Genomic DNA, 18849 nt, shown 5'->3' on the forward strand with positions numbered 1-18849 from the left:
TCTACATCCTGAGACAGGAAACAAACCAGGAAGTCTACATCCAGAGGAACCAAACCAGGGCATCTACATGAAACAGGAACCAAACCAGGAACTTCACATCCAGAGAGAGGAACCAAACCAGGGAGTCTACACTGAGACAAGGACAAAACCAGAGACTCTAGACCAAGAGAGGAACCAAACCAAGGAGTCTACATTCAGAAATATAAATATAATCACATCAACAAAAGTTCTCTATTTTTCAACAATGTAAATTATTAAGTAGACTTGGTGTGGTCTTGGTCATGTCTCTGCTGCTGTTTTTTCTGCTAAATTTTTTGTTGTTAACAGAACTCATTGTCCCAAAACTCTAATAAAATATCACAACAAGATCATTACAATAACAAAACCAAGTTATCGAATATTGCATCTTTTTATCATATTGTGCAGCAGTAGTTAATATGAAATGTACAAATAAATATTATACTGTTTTTGCCAGTGTGATGCGGCAGTTGTGTGAGCAGGTGTCCAGAGGGAGGTGCTGCTGCTCTACTCACACAGCACACTGGGGTCTGGGTGGTTAGGGTGAAGAGTCCTTTTGGCTAAGAACTGTAGGTGGACTGTCACATTACACACCGAGGCCATTATGCACTCTGAGTCAGACCCTCATAAGGTCTCACTTCTGAGATCAAGTGTAGAGCTGTCATCTACTCAAAGCTATTAAACGCTCACATTTATATAGCACCACTCCATCTGCGCTGGGCACCTACTCAGGAATGTCAGCAGGTGACATTTTGAGGACTTTTCACAATCCAAATTATAGAATGTTTTGTTAGCGCTGATGCATGTCAGACCTGGTTTAGACCTGGTTTAGACCTGGTTTAGACCTGGTTTAGACCTGGATTAGACCTGGATTAGACCTGGTTTAGACCTGGTTTAGACCTGGTTTAGACCTGGTTTAGACCTGGTTTAGACCTGGTTTAGACCTGGTTTAGACCTGGTTTAGACCTGGTTTAGACCTGGATTAGACCTGGATTAGACCTGGATTAGACCTGGATTAGACCTGGTTTAGACCTGGTTTAGACCTGGTTTAGACCTGGTTTAGACCTGGTTTAGACCTGGATTAGACCTGGATTAGACCTGGATTAGACCTGGATTAGACCTGGATTAGACCTGGTTTAGACCTGGTTTAGACCTGGTTTAGACCTGGTTTAGAACTGGTTTAGAACTGGTTTAGACCTGGTTTAGACCTGGTTTAGAACTGGTTTAGACCTGGTTTAGACCTGGTTTAGACCTGGTTTAAACCTGGTTTAGAAGTGGTATTTGGCCGTGTGTAGACTTGGCCAAGATTTGGCTAAGACTCAGTTTAGACCCAGTTTAGACCCAGTTTAGACCGAGTTTAGACCGAGTTTAAACACAGTTTAGTCCTGGTTTAGGCAACACTCAAACTACTTCATGTTACTATGTGAAACGTTTAAGTGACTTTGTTCATCTTAAAGTATGTACTTCATGTTCAAGTGGTTAAAGTTAAGAGCTAACAGGATGGAGTTTGATTTTATGAAGTGTTGATGGGCTTTAAATGCATTCAGTGCCAGTGTCTTTGGGCTGGCACACTCCCCAGAGGATCCATGGGTCCATTACAAACACAGTCGAGCACAATTAACAGGATTAGAATGAAGGCTGTCCCTGCTGGAGTTTACCGAGGTACAGAGGACACGCAGGCAAAGTCAAAGTGAGTAAACTCAACAGGACAATGGAACGCTACTGCTACAGCGAGGACATAAGAGCACTCATTCAAGTAGTTGCTAGTAGTTTAATGTGCGTGGTAACTTTACAGGACAGGTAGAAGTTGTCCACACTTAATATTTACTGGTTTGGCTTCATCATGCCACCAGGACTAAGCCAGGACTAAGCCAGGACTAAGCCAGGACTAAGCCAGGACTAAGCCAGGACTAAGCCAGGACTAAGCCAGGACTAAGCCAGGACTAAGCCAGGACTAAGCCAGGACTAAGCCAGGACTAAGCCAGGACTAAGCCAGGACTAAGCCAGGACTAAGCCAGGACTAAGCCAGGACTAAGCCAGGACTAAGCCAGGACTAAGCCAGGACTAAGCCAGGACTAAGGCAGGACTAAGGCAGGACTAAGGCAGGACTAAAGGCAGGACTAAAGGCAGGACTAAAGGCAGGACTAAAGGCAGGACTAAAGGCAGGACTAAAGGCAGGACTAAAGGCAGGACTAAAGGCAGGACTAAAGGCAGGACTAAAGGCAGGACTAAAGGCAGGACTAAAGGCAGGACTAAGACAGGACTAAGACAGGACTAAGACAGGACTAAGACAGGACTAAGACAGGACTAAGACAGGACTAAACCAGGACTACTCCAAAATGAATCCGTACTAAGTCAAAATGAGAGCCGAAAGAGGACTAAAGAAAGACTAAAACAAGACTAAACCTGCATATAGTCCGAGCGTGCCTTGTTCACACTGGAGCATTCTTTGTGATGCGATGTGTATTAAACTGTAGGCTTTAGATAACGTAACTGTCCCGTGCACAGAACACCATGCATTTTGTTCTTGTCTCACTTTTTCATTTGGCATTAATAGTATAAGAAATAAAGTTGTCCTATTTGACTAAGGGCTAAGACTAAATAAGAACCACACCAGGACAAAAAGAGGACTAAACTAGGACTAAAGGGATGACCACAACCAAACAAGACTGGCAGTTGGTTCACATCTTTATTAAATTGAAAAACAAGATGGCCACCTTGCTCCAGACAGCTCATTTCCCGTGACTGTGTGCATGTTGAGATTAGATTAGGCTTGTCACGATAATTACTATATCGACTTATCGTTCAATATAATGATTTTGGGGGGTCAAAGTTTATCAGAGGTACTTTTTCTTTGTACTAGTGACAACATTTTGGTTATTTTTCTGTAAGAGATGTGAGATGTACAAGGTTGAATTATGAATTTCTATGACTCATTATAGATACAAACCAACTACTTAGGTGCAGTGAGAGGTAGACTGCACACAGCACTACATTCATTGTGTTTTCAAGGATGCTGACCATATAAACTGTATGCTCTATCTAAAGTACCGGTAGTCACAACACCAAATGCACTGTAATAGGCTATTGAGAAACAACAATGATAATCCAGTTAAGAAATTATGAGTATTGTATATCGCCTTTCTTTCTGTCATAGGACAGGAGATTATAGGAGAGAGCTGACTGGCTGAGCACACAGTGTACACACACATATACTGGTGCATTAAGGGGTGTGCAAGTCTTAAGACAAAGTTATGTTTACTACGTGTGTTTTGCTTGGTAGAAGCCTAAGGTTGGGCCTAAATGTTGTGTTCACACTTCTACATGTTTGGTCCCAATTTGATGTAGACTTGTTCTGGTCTCTATCTAGTCCTAAATTTAATGTGGTGTTGGTGCAAAACATGACTAAATGGACTAAGGACTAAATGAGCACTGAACAAGTACAACATGAAAACCACATCAGGCCTAAATGAGGACTAAACCAGGACTAATATGAACCATAGCAGGACTAAACCAGGACTAATATGAACCATAGCAGGACTAAACCAGGACTAAAGGGATAACCACAAACAAACAAGACTGGCAGTTGGTTCATCTCTTTATTAAATTGAAAAACAAGATGGCCACCTCGCCCCTAACAGCCCATTCTCTGTGACTGTGTGCATGTTTAGATTAGATCAGATTAGTCTTGCCACGATAATTACTATGTTGACTTATTGTTCAATATAATGATTTCTGGGGTCAATATTTATTGAAAGTGCTTTTTCTTTGTTCTAATGGGAACATTTTGTTTACTTTTCTATATTATAAGATATGAGCTGTAGTAGGTCAAATTATGAATCATTATATACACCAACTAACCACTTAAGTCTTGCATTTATTTATTCCAGCTCATAATTTTAAGAATTTTGTACATTTAGAATACGTTTATGTGGATGATTCTGCTTTATGGTTTGGTTTCAGTATTATCATTTATCGTCTATATTTATTTGAGCAATATTTTGTCCTTCAGAATGTGTTATCGTGACAGGCCTAGATGCTGCTGATGACACGCTGATACTCACACGAGGACGGGCCGGACAGCATTGTTCATGTTCCCATAGGCCGCCCTTCCCAGCAGCTCTCTGAAGCAGCTCTCAGCCAGGGCCGCAGGGTTCTCGTCCAGCTCAGGGCCTCCAGCCGGGGCCGAGGGGGATGAGGGGTGGCCAGGCCTGGAAACACACACACAGGAGTTTAAAGGGACTATATGATGCCAATTGTTATGTTATAATGTTATAATATTGTTTCCTTATCAGAAACATCCCTGTGTTTTGTTTCATATACATATATATATATTTTATATTTTATATAAATCCTGCATATTTAAGCTGAGATCCTTTCTCACCTGAAAACACTCCTTGAATAATAAGTAATAATAAGACTTTCTGAGGCAATCTCAACTGAACATTACTTTTTTTTTGTTTTTTAAGGCAACAGCTATAACACTTTTCTTGTGTATTGTTGAGTGAAGCAGTTCAGTTGAGGCTAAAATTAGTCGTTAACTTTAAAACTACCACTTGATGAGATTACAAGGCAAAATTTTGAGCTTTGGAGATGTAGACAAGCCAAGGCTACTCAAACCTGTGTGAATGAAACAAAACACAACTCCAGGTATGTTTTTGAGGAGGTAATAATATTCTAATATGGCTGAAAGATGATAAGAGAGTTTAAAGGGCCAGTGTCTTGTTTTAGAAATTAAATTATAGATAAGTATAGAAATCAAGTTCATCTGTGTTGATGTCATAAAAAATGGGGGGCAAGGACCGGTATCTCCAACTGATTATATTGTACTTTGTCATGAAATATCCAAAAGGTAAATTCACAAATGTTGAACCTGATCATTTAACTACAAGACCCACAAACTCACTGTATGACAACAAAAGTCTGCATTTTAACTAAATTATTTTTGCTGTGATTACAGCACACATTCACTGTGGCATAGTTTTGATAAGCTTCTGCAATGTCACAAGATTTATTTCCATCCAGTGTTGCATTAATTTTTCACCAAGATCTTGCATTGACTCCCCCTTGAACTGCCACCTTATTGTAGTGGGGGAGTTTGCGTACCCGAATGATCCTAGGAGCTATGTTGCCTGGGCCATTATGCCCCTGGTAGGGTCTCCCATGGCAAACAGGTCCTAGGTAACAGGTCAGACAAAGCGCAGTTCCCTATACCCCTACGATGAGGAAAATAACAAGGACCATGACATCGCCCGGTTTGGCGCAGCCGGGGCCCCACCCTGGAGCCCCACCCTGGAGCCAGGCCTGGGGTTGGGGCTCGAATGCGAGCGCCTGGTGGCCGGGCCGGGCTCAGCCTGAAAGGACGACGTGGGTCCGCCCTCCCGTGGGCTCACCAACCGCAGAGGTTTTCACAGGGGTCAAGTGCAAAGAGGACTGGGCAGTGGTCGAAGACGGGTGTCTCGACAAATCGGTCCACAGACACAGCATCTGGCGGTAGCGATGTGGAATGTCACCTCACTGGGGGGGAAGGAGCCTGAGCTCGTGCAGGAGGTTGAGAGGTACCGGCTAGATATAGTCGGCCTCGCCTCCACGCACAGCTTGGGCTCTGGTACCCAACTCCTTGAGAGGGGCTGGACAATCCATGTGTGAAAATTATGTTTCATGCTCCCTGAACTGCTCTTTCACAATTTGAGCCCGATGAATCTTGGCCAACTGCAGCAGGCTCGTACCTATTTACTTAGTTAAATCCAGGTGGCGACTTTTTTTTTGGTCATCTGAAACCATGCAATAGGTTGGGTTCACGTGATATCACAACATTGTAGTATCCTTATAGTTTAAACTGAGCTAGAGACAGGTGACAATTCTATGGTGGAGCTGTTCAGTGTCTTCTCTGTCAGCAAAACTACAGTAATTTCTTTCACCCAATAGCTTCAGAAAGTGGTGTCATTGTTCAACCTCAAAGACGTGATTGTTGTCAGCTGAAAGGACTTTAAACCATAAGATTAATACGGCAAATTAAAAAAAAAATTCTAAGGTTCATTTTGTTTGTAGTTCATAAGTTTGGCGATTTCTTTCAAAAACAGTGAATCTCTCAGTGTTATATAGGCCTGTTCAGTATTTACTTTATTTAAGGTGTGCTATATTTTTTCTGGTTGTAGCACAACCTGCCTGTTTCCATGGAGATGTTATTCCTTGACCTGAATTGTTCCACAATAAAAGGCATTAAACTTATTCATTTCCATGTAGAACAGCAGGTGACACAACTAGACCAAGCTATAGATCAGATCAGCAGAGAGGCAACCCCGCTCACAGTCACAATGCATGTTTTTCAAGATATTTTTGAGTAATATTATGGATAAATAAAAACAGATACAATAATGTGGAACATTCCAGGCAACACAATAACACAATAACATATCCATGGAAACAACCCGGTGCTGGATGCTGCACCAAAAAAGTTAAAAGTGCTCCTTTAGGATTTGATTCTTGTACTAGTTCACATGCTCCTGGTGCGATTTAAAAAGTGCAATAGGGATAGAGTCTGCATTTCAAAAACAAAATCAAGGTTATAGTTATATTTATCAGAAAATAAAATACAGCTAGACTTTCCCCCAAAATGAGTCCCCTTAACATGGAACTCGAGGCTCTGAATCCCTGAGTGATATAGTTATGGACGGCTCAGTGGCTCAGGGATTTACATAACATTAAAACAGTGCAGCTAAGTGGGTTTGTGCAGAGGATATGAGGCAGTGTCACCATTTTATGCCTTAAAAGTCCTTTACACACACACACTACTGCGAGCTTTTCTGCCAGAAGGTTGTTTCCTCATTAAAATCATGTGTGTGGTTATGTTTTGTTTGCACACATTTGAGTAATCCTGTGTCTTTAACCTTTGCCCCACCTGTTGACATCATTAGGTGGTAATCTAGGTTGGTATTTGTTCTTAAAATCTATATAATGATACAACTCCAGTTTGTTTTGAGCCTCTCTGTCCTGTATGTGTTATGCCCCCCCTCACCTGTCCATGTCCTCGCTGTCCTGCATGTTGAAGAGCATCGAGGGGATGAGTTTGTCCATGTGTTGAGGTTCCCAGATGATGGCCTGCAGTTCGTCATTAACAGTCTTTCGGACCACTCCCTGGAGACCCTTGATCCCGGCCACTCGGATCCTGCACGCACACACACACAAACACACACACAGGTTTTGGTAAATAAAAAAATAAGAACATACAATTTTTAATGGAAAAAAACAAACCTCACTTTAGCTTCACCTGGATCCCATGGACCCTTTAAATTACAATGCCATCAGAATGTCCAAAGTCCATAATGGGACGACTGAAGCACAGCATAACATGTCTTGAATGATTAGCGGACATCAGACTAAAATTAAAATGATTTTCTTAAGGACTGTCAATAAGATTTTCTATAACAAAGGATGGGGAAAAATTAAAATTTTCTAGCATCTCAATTGTATTAGGAGCTTCACAAAAAGTATAAAATATGTAAAATATCTGTAAATTAAAAAAAGAAAAAAAAAAACTATTGTAAGGGTCAAAATTTATTAAAATGTGAGTCTAAATATAATCTCTTATTAATTAAAAAATAACAATCAAGTGATCTCTCCCGGGCCCTTTTAGAACACTCCTTATGTTGAGCATAGGCTCCGCCCACAAGCCTACGTCACAGCAATTTTCCATAAATTTGCGAAGCTGAAGTATATTGTTCCATAAGAATAGAAATACACTACAACTTCGCAAATGATGCAATGTGCAGTAATTTCATTAACGGGACACAGGCTGATTGTGCTGAGATAGCGCTCTGCAGGGGGAGTGATGCGGGGAGCAAAGGGAGGGGGGGGCCAGAGCGTCAAAAACTGAACTGAAACTAATTAAACATGTAAATATGTTGGTTTTTGGTGATTATAGCATTTTCATTATAGCATTAATACCCCATAGAAGTCTAACCTTTCCTCTTTAAGCTACAATGAGTCAGAGCCTGCCACAGATGAGCTCTACAGTATAATGGGCTTGTGTAATGAGGGGTATGACTTGTTGCTGTTCGTGCTGCTCGCCTCACTGCACACAAGAGTCCTCAGTGTTTCTGATCATATGGAGTTACGTCTAAGCCCCCCGAGCCCCCAGAGTACCCCGTGGAGAGCGCATTAAACGCAGCCGCGCTCAGGTGAGATCGGTGCTGCTTCCCGCTCCATTTCTTCGGTGCTTCGCTTCACACTTGGCTGGTGCAGAGTAAGACCTCCCGTCGGGCTCCGCGGGGACGCAGCACATTAAATATGGATCGGGACAGACGTGTTTAAAGACGACTGTACCGCGCTGGGCTGAAGCCGGAGGGAGAAGCTGTGGACCCCCCAATGTGCCCGCGGAACATGTTATCATCTGAGGGCCACAGACGCACAGGTGGTGACGGAGATAGACGGAGAGAAAGGAGGAGATGAAAGAGGAGAAGTATAGGGCTGCCTCATGATTGTTAGGGATGGGACAATATATTGAGCACAGTATCAGTATTGGACGGTATCGGTACATACTCACATACTCGCTAGTAAATCTGTTACCAATATTTTTTGCACTGCCCCATTCCTCTGTGTGCCCTTTTAGAACAGACTAATGACTCTGAAATATAAGGGTGTCATATGGCTGTATTATAAAACTCACAAGTTCTACTATTATCCACTAAGTATCCACTATTTCACTCGGCCGTTTGTTTTATTACAGGTGATGGATTTGAAACCCTTCACTGAATTCTGTATGAAAAAGTAGGTTGGCCATCACTGTCTATTAGAAGAGAACAGCAGTGTATGAAATGTATCTCTAAGGGACTGTCAGAATACCTCACCTGCTTGTTAGTCACTGATACAGGAACATTTAATACCAGAACACATGACTAAGGTTAAGGACAGTAGCACAAAAATTGGGAGGTTGTTTTTTACACCGGGTTTACACTAACAGCTGGTCAGACTCCGGTCGTACTTTGAGCAGATTACTTGGATATTGCCTGTTACACCGATTGTGACAACTGCAACGCACCCGGATGCGCGCTAGCCCGAAGCCAGTGTGGTACTGTGCATTGGTTTTACAGTATGCCCGGTATTAGGCAGGAGGAGGGGAGGTGAGCCTGGTGTGGGTTTGGGATCCTGTTATGTTTTAAGCATGCAGTGGGAAGCCAACTTGGTGCAAGTTTCATGGTTGTGTTTTGGGCAGGCAATGGGAGGGCTATTTGTTGTTGGTTTGGGGTCCTGTTAAGGCCACTGCCTTTAAGCAGGCAGTGGGAGGGGCATACCTGGTGTAGGTTTGGGGTTCTGTTATGTTTTGAGCAGGCAGTGGGGGGTGTACCTGGTGCGAGTTTCGGGATCCTCGTGGGTGGAGTGGCACATGGCACTGAACTGGGACACAAAGAAGTCGTAGCGTCTGTGGTAAGACGGAGTGTCCTCCTCGATGTTGGCAAACTTCACAAACTGGAAAGAATTAAAGGAGAAACAGGACATTTAAAAATTACCCAAAAAATGACCAAACCAAAGATGACCAGTTAGTGCTGTGGCAATGATTGAATCTTGATTGAATTCAAACAAAAGACTGCGGTAAATAAAAGACTTTGGAGGAAGAAACTGGTAAAACAATGGCAACAAGTTCAGGAAATTATTAATAACCATTTATATTAGTTTTTATTAGGAATAATTCATTGCATGACTGCAGGAGCCACACATTAAAACAGACATACTGTGCCTGTGTCTGCTATTTGTTTTGTTTTTTTCATTTCCTGCCAAATTCTACATGTATCACAGATTAAGAAAATAAAATTGGAGGACGAACTACATCTCATTGCCGTGAATAATACACTCAAATCAAGATAACTACTAAGTCATTCAAGCACTTATTGTTTAGTTAATTACTTAATTGGAATGTGTGAGGAAAGTCAAGAATAAGAATCACTGTTTAAAATAAACTTCATGTTTTTCATGTTTTAGGACTGTAAAAATGTTACTGTGCCTTTAAGTGAAGATATAAAGTAGAAAGTGTCAAATCACTCAATTTTTGAGGTTATTTTTACTTTGCTTCTGTGACCAGGGCCATTCTAGGGAGGGTATAACTCAAAGTCTGAACACATCAGGGAATGGTTTGGTATGCCCAAAGGATCAATAGCTGTCAAAATCTAAATGATGATATTCTTTTCTGACCCTGGTTGTGTACAATATCATTTGGCCACATGGACGTAAGAGCGGCCCCGGCCCCAGAGGTCCCAGGCCGTGTCCCTGTAGTGCTCTGGACTGAAGGGCCGGAGCTCTCAGTAATGGCTGCCTCTGAAGCCTGTAATTTAGCGATAGTGGAGAGGGGCCTGAGAGCCTCTCAGCCCATCAGCGCTTAGCCGCTCCATTCACTACACGCCGGGCATTTCACACATCTGCACCTGAGCATGCTGACCGCCGCACTGAACGCCTGGGCTCCTACAATAGACCGCACTGGCTGATTATAGACTACTATCAGAATCTGGGCAATTAGAGCCGGGCAATTCATGCAGACAAAAGGATGGTCAGGTGGGGACAGTTCAACGAGATTTCTGAGGACATAAATGGAGACGTTTGTTTTATTACTATTGAATACAGTGGCAGTGGGGTCTCATAACAAGAAGGTTCCAGGTTCAATTCCAGAAGTATGTATGGCCCATTTATGTGCTGAGTTTGCATGTTCTCACTGTGTCTGTATGGTACTCCTGACCAACAATAAGTTACATATTATTTATATATATATATATATATATATATATATATATATATATATATATATATATATATATATATATATATATACGGTGAACCATTTTCCACTTTCCAGTATCTACTTTACTTGAGTTGTATTTTAGTTGAGTACTTTGACTCCACAACAATAACTCAAATAAGGCTTGCTTTATGGTGCTCAGTCAGAGAGTAGAGGTGTGCAGACGTGACTCACAGCACGGAACAGGACACAGCAGTACTGATTAGTCAGTTTGCTGTTGGGTCTTGCTATTTTAGGCAGTTTTGTCTAATAGAGTTGGCTTACTCATGCTTTTGTTTTTGAGGAAGTAAATTTACATTTTCATTTTCAATTTGCTCATTCTACCAAAACATGTCTTGCATCTTTAAATCCAGTGGTTCCCCAGAGCTATGATACAATATGTGTATTGATTCAAGATGGTGTATCGTGGAACTTTTAAACTTGATACTTTCTCTGTACATTTTTGGGCATGTTGCACTTTTAAACTTATCACATCAACTGTTTGACTTGTGCTGGAGTAATACAACAGTATCTTGAGTAAAAGTTTGGGCAATAAAAAGTGCAATCAATGCTGAGTAATTAACATACACCTATGAGTGCATAATTAAGTGATGTAACAAATGATGCATTGTGTAAATAGCATTCTATTCATAGTCCCATGTCTCCCTGAGGACGGCCATTAGCAGAGCCACTGTCTGACACACAGCTCGCAGACACACTCATCATGCTAACGCTAAAGGCTCCAGGTGGACTTGGATCTGCAGCCATCACCACATGGATTCCAATTAGATTTGTTTTTTAACCAATAATTCATTCAAGAGCCTTAACATCAGAGAGAACAGCTAATCACGAGACTAATGTAGATGCATTTCAGAACATGTTTGTGGAGCTTTTACTTTGCTTCACAACTAGAGTCTTTGTGGTAAATAAATAATCAAAATTTGTACTGAAAATAGGCACTAAAATATTTTTAAATAAATAAATTAGGGTGACAAGTTTACAACTATAATCATTTGCTGCCATATGGTAAGCAGGTTTTATTTCAAAGACCAGGGCAGATTTTGTTCTCTGCAGAGCACACAATACTTCCTAAATAAATACAGGATTGGGGGTTGCTAATTGTGACTATCTTGATCAAGACCTTTCCTTATTTAAAGAAGACATAGTGCTTGTGCCTGCTGTATAGCTATAATCTATGACACCCATGGATCATTATGTTATAATTTGGACATTTTAAATCTCAAAAATTATCTTCCATGACTTAATAAAAGAAACAAGTCAGTTGATTTTTTTCATTTGTACCAAAATGACTATGAGCAGGAGGAGCCCCTCCTCCACTGCTAAATCCTATGTGCATCACTGATTAAGAAAATAAAACTGATTAAGAAAATTTAATTAAATAAAGCGCCAACTGTCCTTAGAGCAGTGGGCATTTATCCAGAGCAGTGAAAACAGGGGTTAATCGAACCAATAACTTTATGAATACAGAAGAATAAAGATGACTCAAACATGCACGAATCACACCAAATATAACTTCAGAGTGTAAATAAGAAGAGAAACAAGTATAATATGTTTAAAGGCTGTGAACAGTAAATTTTGCAGAATAAATAAAACATTCTAACAATAAAACAAAGTAAATGGCATGAGACCTGGATGATTCCATGGAAATAGAAAGTAAAAACCATGTGGTACATTCTCTGTAGAGCTAGAAATAAAAGAACAACATTTCCATGGAAACAAGCAGGAGGAGACCCCCCCTCCAGGCCAAATAAGACAGATATGAGTCAGGTTTGTGGAAATGCAAGCCTGCTCACAATAAGGACTTCTATGTTTTTTCAGTGCAATAAAAAAAACAATGTTTTTAAAAGCTTTAATGTTTGTCAATTTTTTTATTTTTTTTATTTTTTGCCTAAAAAGTTACAAACTGGCTTTAATTTACGTGACATATTTATCTTATTTCAAGTTTAATTTATACTGTAAGCTCTCCAAGATGTCTTTAAAGTCACTTTGTGTTTTGCAATAAAAACTCTACAGTATTATTAATAAATTCCAGAAATATAGTTTAATGCCATAAAATGGAAAATTCTAGGAAAGCAATTCATAATGGTGTTCACAGGCAGCTGTCAAAGAGCTCAGCAGTTAAGTGTCAGGAGTGCTCTCCCAGCTCTTAAACGCAGAGCTAAAAAAGGCCCCGTGCTAAATGATGTGATGAGTCTGCACAGGGAGGACAGGGAGGACAGCAGGAGCACAGCTAAACTAATGGACAAGGTTTGAATCCCTCGGGCCACATTTAGCACATCTATTAACAACTGCTTTAAATGTCCGCCTGTGAAATGGGCTGCTTTGTTTTCATGCTGGTTTAACCTTTGTAATGTCCTCTGCTTGGCCACTTTTAGACCTAATCCCTATTGTCATGTATATGAATGGACCGATATGGATTTTTTTGCACAGCAAGCCCAACAAATGCATCTTAATTAATGTTCCGCAGTATGGTATTAAACTTCTCTATCTTGCATTGTTTAATTGCTCTTCTTTGTATTGCTGTAAAATACTGTGAAAAACATGTGAATGGTTCACCTCTGCAAGGATCTGACCCATAACTCTGACTGGCAACTTCACCTACTTGTCTCAAAGGATAAACAAGTTTAATGCACAAATGAGTATCCACTTTCAGCACTAGTTGGACGATGACATAACTGAATCATTGGTTGGGTCAGCTAGTATAGGAGCATTTTTGGGGCGCTCCTCAGACTCACCGAATTGGTCCCCAGCACCTGCAGGTCGGGTTCCCTGGACTCCAGCAGCTTTGCCACCATGTGCAGGAAGCTCTCCACAAACGGCTTGATGCTCTGGGAATGACAGGCCATGAGCAGCTGGTCCAGAGCCTCCATCGCAATCACCACGTTCCTGTATAAAGGGATACAAGGACAATAAAAATGAAAACACACTCACTGTCATGTAAATATGTCTCATAAGGTACTATTTTGTGTTCATAATATATTTTAGAACTTAAAGATTGCTTTTAAAGTGCATATGACAGGTTATATTTCAGAATTTACTATGAATATTGTAAATTATATATTTTGTTCGGCGACAGTAACTCAGTTGGTACAGTGTTTGTCCACTGATCCAAAGGTTGGCGGTTCAAATCCCGCTCTTGACATAAGCATCATTGGTTGAGCATTCAGATCCGCTGACCCACAGGTTGCTGATGCGATTCCAGCTCTCACAGATGAATGCTGTCGTTGTGTCCTTGGGCAAGACACTTAGCCCACTCCCAGTGTCTGTGTCTGTGTACACTGGTGTGTGAATGGGTGAGTGGTTCCTTGTTGTAAAGTGCTTTGAGTGACTTGAAGGTGAAGTGCTATATAAAATGTGACCATGTTTATGATTTTACTTGAGGCCTAAATGTTTATGTGTTTTTTTTTTCCACTTTTTTGTGATTAAGTTACTTCACAATAGTTATCTGGGGACACACAAAGGTTTGAAATACATGCACTTCATATAGTTAAGTTGGTCTTGTTTAATCAACTCCATTCAGTATCTTGGCAAGCTTCATTAAGTTCTTTCAGAAGTGAAATTGAATGTTGAGTCTCTGAAGACATGTCCACACAGACCTGGTCCATCAGGAGTTGTGATAAACTTGCTTGACTGCGTTCACTTCACGGAACAATCCACTGTCAATCTGACCGGAACGCTTTCATTTGAGCTGGGAAGGTGAAGGCACATGTCGGAGGTGTCGGAGACTGGCATGAGACTGCATTGTCAGCCTCGTCCCCCTCAAACTGTGGACTCTAGTCAGCCTAAGGCCCCTCACACCAGGGACTGTCTGTGGTCAGCCTCATCCCCCTCACACTGGGAACCATCTGTGGTCAGCCTTGTCCCCCTCACACTGGGGACTGTCTGTGGACTGTCAGCTTTGTCCCCCTCACACTGGGGACTGTCTGTGGACTGTCAGCTTCGTCCCCCTCACACTGGGGACTGTCTGTGGACTGTCAGCTTCGTCCCCCTCACACTGGGGACTGTCTGTGGAGCGCTGTCAGCTCCGTCCCACTCACACTCAGTTTAATGAGGTCCTCAGTTCTGGAGGAAATGACTTGTGGTCACGCTCTGACAGCAGCTCTCAGGAGGACACTTCACTCAAACTTCATTTATTCAGATTACACTTTCTATTCGGGACACAGACTATTGTCTGCTGCGAAGTGGAGCAAACAGTAGCAAGTCGTGACCGTTCATGTCTGCAGCAAAAAGTTCTATCTACATGACATGAGTTCAGAATGTTTGTCATTTTTAATATTTTTGTTACTGTGGCAGTTTTGATACATTTGTATCAATATTTCAAGCATATGCTTGCAATGATAGGATGATGAACAGAATTTTCAAAACAGAGAAACATGTTTTTGCTAATGAACTCAAATGAACTTAATTTGATGTGGTTCAGTAGCTCAAATACTCCAGCTCAAAGCAACAAAGATGAGCACATTATCACATTATCTTCATCAAGACCTCTATACTCAATCAGCACAATACGGTAGACGCAGTTTTTGTCTTTATTCCTAAATTGTGGAAATAATATATGTGTGTTGTATGAAAAGCCATGCATTCATAATGCCGGAGGCCACACAGATGTGCGGGGGTGCACACTCCAGCCACAGAGTACCCGGCTGGAGTGTGTCACTCACCCATAGCGATGGCGCACCACATCTCGGCTCAGTCTCTCGGCCAAATACGCCCCGATGCGGTCCAGCTTCTCAGGGGCCGACACAGCATAGAAAGTCAGCTTCTCCATATCCGATTTACTCAGCCCATCCTTCAAATAATAGACAGGTCAGAGACAGGTCAGAGACAGGTCAGAGACAGGTTCTGAGGCATACGAGTTTTCAACACAAGAAGGAGTTCATGTGTAAGCCCATAAGGGCTGCATGAAATCAGTGTTGGGAGTAATCGGATTAACGTCAGTAATGCCATGATTTGATGACTTGTTACTATGAGGTTCTTCCAGTGCAGAAGATTAACAGTGCTAAAAAGATTTCAGACACATTCACTGGGGGTACTGAGAGTGCAGTGGGTTTTATGGCCGTGTACACAGCGTCTTTAAATATTTTGCAGTGCTGTGTGAAGAGTTTTGCCCAAGTTTTCCCACAACACTAGTTTATGGATAAATAGCACTGGTCAGACACTAGTTTCAGAGGTTACAATTTAGTCTAAAATTCAGGACAGCATAGTACATTCCAAGGACAGCTCTTTGTAATACAGATATTGTGTTGTGCGGCAATAATCATTCCTTTATATTTTTGCAGGAACACAGGCTGATTTCAGCCTGGATTTATAAACAGCCCAGTGCAAGTAACACAGGTTATGCATTTCTCAGAAACTCCTTTCTATTAAATAAACAGATGTGGCTACTTTAGTTTTGTGCAAGGAGCTGTTAGGGTGAGGTTATGTACACAAAAATGTGACAGGAGTTGTGTTGTAGTAGTTGCCGAGGTAGTAGCAGTAGCTACACGAGTAAGTAGCAGAGTCAGAGTATCAGTAGTAGATGTAATAGTTGTCTTGTGTTAGTTATGGATGGGCTATATATTAGCTCCAGTAATAGAAGAGCACTATATGTTTATGACACAAACATGTAACATCATTTTATATCCCAGATAAATAGATTTTTTATAAAACTGATAAGTTGATTTGTGATTTTTACTTCAGCATAACATAGATTTGTGGGCCTTGCTATGAGCTAAAGCTAAATATCGGTGTCAGCAAATATCAGTTATTGGATAACTGTAATTGGAAAATCCATATCATATTTACAGCAGACACTAGCAGTGCTGCAGACTTACTTTGGGGTCTTCAGGGAAGATGTTGTCCACCAGGCGTTTGTAGCGGGGCCTGAGGGGACCACAGCAGCCACACACCCCTGAAACACAAAGCACTCACAGTTACAGGGTGCTCCTCTCCATGTATCATTGGCAGCGTTTAAAAATTAAGCTAATTTGCATATCATAAAGGCAGTAGTTATTACAAACAACAACAATCTAATTCTGTGTAAAAGTCACAAACCCTGTAGTTTAGACCTCTACAGACAAGAATGGGATTATTGGATTCATTTAGCAGATCAGATTTCTGTCGTCTTTTAGATGTTAAGACTGAGATGTTTAAAATGTGCACTCTGAACAGAATCCAGACTTTAAAACATAAACTGCCAGTTTGAAATTCTGAAATGACTTAGTAGCAGCTGCAGATGACCCTGTACACAGACAGAATAATCCAGTTTATAGGAGAATTTCTTTTGCAAATAAGGAAACAAATATAATGCAAAGCTACAATGTACATTTGCATCACCATAGTGCAGCTCCGCCTCTCTCATGCACTTTTGGATGAACTGCAGAGTCATATCCTAACCTCCATCCCAAAGACTCTAACTTTTGATATGGTGAAAATTTTCACATCATAATCCTTAAAGGTCAAAACTGACTCCTGTGATCTTAAAGCCATGTTAAAAGGTTGTGACCTCCTCAGAAACATACATGGAGTTGTATATGCCAGTGGCATATGCCGGTGGCAGTGAAAACAGGGACAATCAGCAATATGGCGTTTTGAAATAAATGATTAAGATTCCTCAAACATGCACGAATCACTTCAAATACAATTTTGTTCAGTAGAGATTGGCAATTCCAAGGCTGAAATCATCCAAATTATTTTAGTTAAGTTTAAACTAGAGTTTAAAACACACATTTCCTATATTACCACATGACATCACAAGGTCAAGGTTACGGTTAAGGTACACTTTATTGTCCCTGCAGGGAAGTGTGTCCTCTGCAACTGACCCAGTGTTTTCTGTGAGAAGAATATGCAGGATTTGTGTGTTTAACATGTGGATGAAACAAAACAACACTCCAGGTATATTTGTGAAGAGGAAACAACATAACAAGATAGATCAGAAAATGGCATAATATGGGTCCTTCATGGTTCACACTCACATTTTTTACAACACTACATTCAACACAAAATAGTATTATTAGAATAAAAGTGGCTGTACCTTATCATTTGGGCATCCAGTATAAATAGATTGCAAAAGCAGCTCTTAGGGTCAAAAGAAGACTGCTGTGGCTGTCGGCATGTAAGTATAATGCGTTTTATTGTCAGAGAATCTTGAAGTGTGCAGTTAGCATGCGAATGGTTGTCCCTGGAAATTGTGAAAACACTTATAAACTCATTGCGGTGCAGTCGCATAGCATAAGGTAAGTGCGGAATAGCTTTGGACCACTGCAAATTGTTTAAAATGAGCTACCGGTAGTTCTGTTTTTCATATTTTTAAGACGGAAGGTAAAAGTACGCCCTGAGACCTTTAATATTATACTATGTGTGTGACCCATGTGGATTCTCGTCTATTAGAATTCAACTTATTAAAGCAGCCGACGCAATGTTTAATTTATAAGTGTTACAAAACCAGTGCCTGGGGTCCAAACTTATCTACTATTGCAGTGGGCAACCCTGCTCTGAAGCTAAGGCACTGATGTTTTCTCACTGCTCATATGAACTTAGAGCATTTAAGGTGATGTGTCAGACTGTATAAGAACTGCCCCAGTCACTGCAGGTCCCACGACTGCACTTGTCACATCCCTGCACCTGTCACATGTGGCCCTTCACACAGTCGTACAGTGCTTTACTACAGTGTTGGGGTCATAGACTAGCGCACAAATAGAGTGTGAAGTCACCCATAGTGTTCAGCTCATCGAGGCTAGAGCAGTTACAGGGGCCAATTTGGAGTGAAGTTCCATATTTGGAATTCCGACAGAGTATCATAGCAACCAAAGAGCCAATCCAGGACAAGGCAATTAAAAAGGTAACACCCCTTCCTGCCCGCACCCATAAGCTCAGTCGTGCCGTTACCACTAATGCTACTACAATTTCAAACTCGATTTTGATACTAAAGGAAAAGGCTCGTTACTCGATACAGACTCTGATACATGACAATAAAAAAATACAATATAATGTAAACATCAACTCAAAATAATAGTTTCCTTCTTAAGTATTTTGTCTTATTCATGGGTTTTCATGTTTTCCGTGAC

General features: G+C 41.1%; 1 protein-coding gene across 4 annotated transcripts in view; it reads right to left on the reverse strand.

Annotated features, from left to right (window-relative positions):
- The window catches only part of efr3a (EFR3 homolog A (S. cerevisiae)), a 64903-nt gene that overhangs the window by 27074 nt on the left and 18980 nt on the right, over positions 1–18849 (reverse strand). For all 4 annotated transcript variants that reach the window (XM_055228239.1, XM_033982670.2, XM_055228238.1 and 1 more), the window contains exons 3-8: positions 16618–16694; positions 15466–15593; positions 13540–13690; positions 9365–9486; positions 7037–7186; positions 4083–4229 (exon numbers count right to left, since the gene is read on the reverse strand). In XM_055228239.1, the coding sequence (XP_055084214.1) occupies positions 4083–4229; positions 7037–7186; positions 9365–9486; positions 13540–13690; positions 15466–15593; positions 16618–16694 (775 nt within the window). The remainder of the gene's footprint in view (positions 1–4082; positions 4230–7036; positions 7187–9364; positions 9487–13539; positions 13691–15465; positions 15594–16617; positions 16695–18849) is intronic.

Source organism: Periophthalmus magnuspinnatus, chromosome 17, assembly GCF_009829125.3.
Source record: "Periophthalmus magnuspinnatus isolate fPerMag1 chromosome 17, fPerMag1.2.pri, whole genome shotgun sequence".
Taxonomy (NCBI): Eukaryota; Metazoa; Chordata; class Actinopteri; order Gobiiformes; family Gobiidae; genus Periophthalmus; species Periophthalmus magnuspinnatus.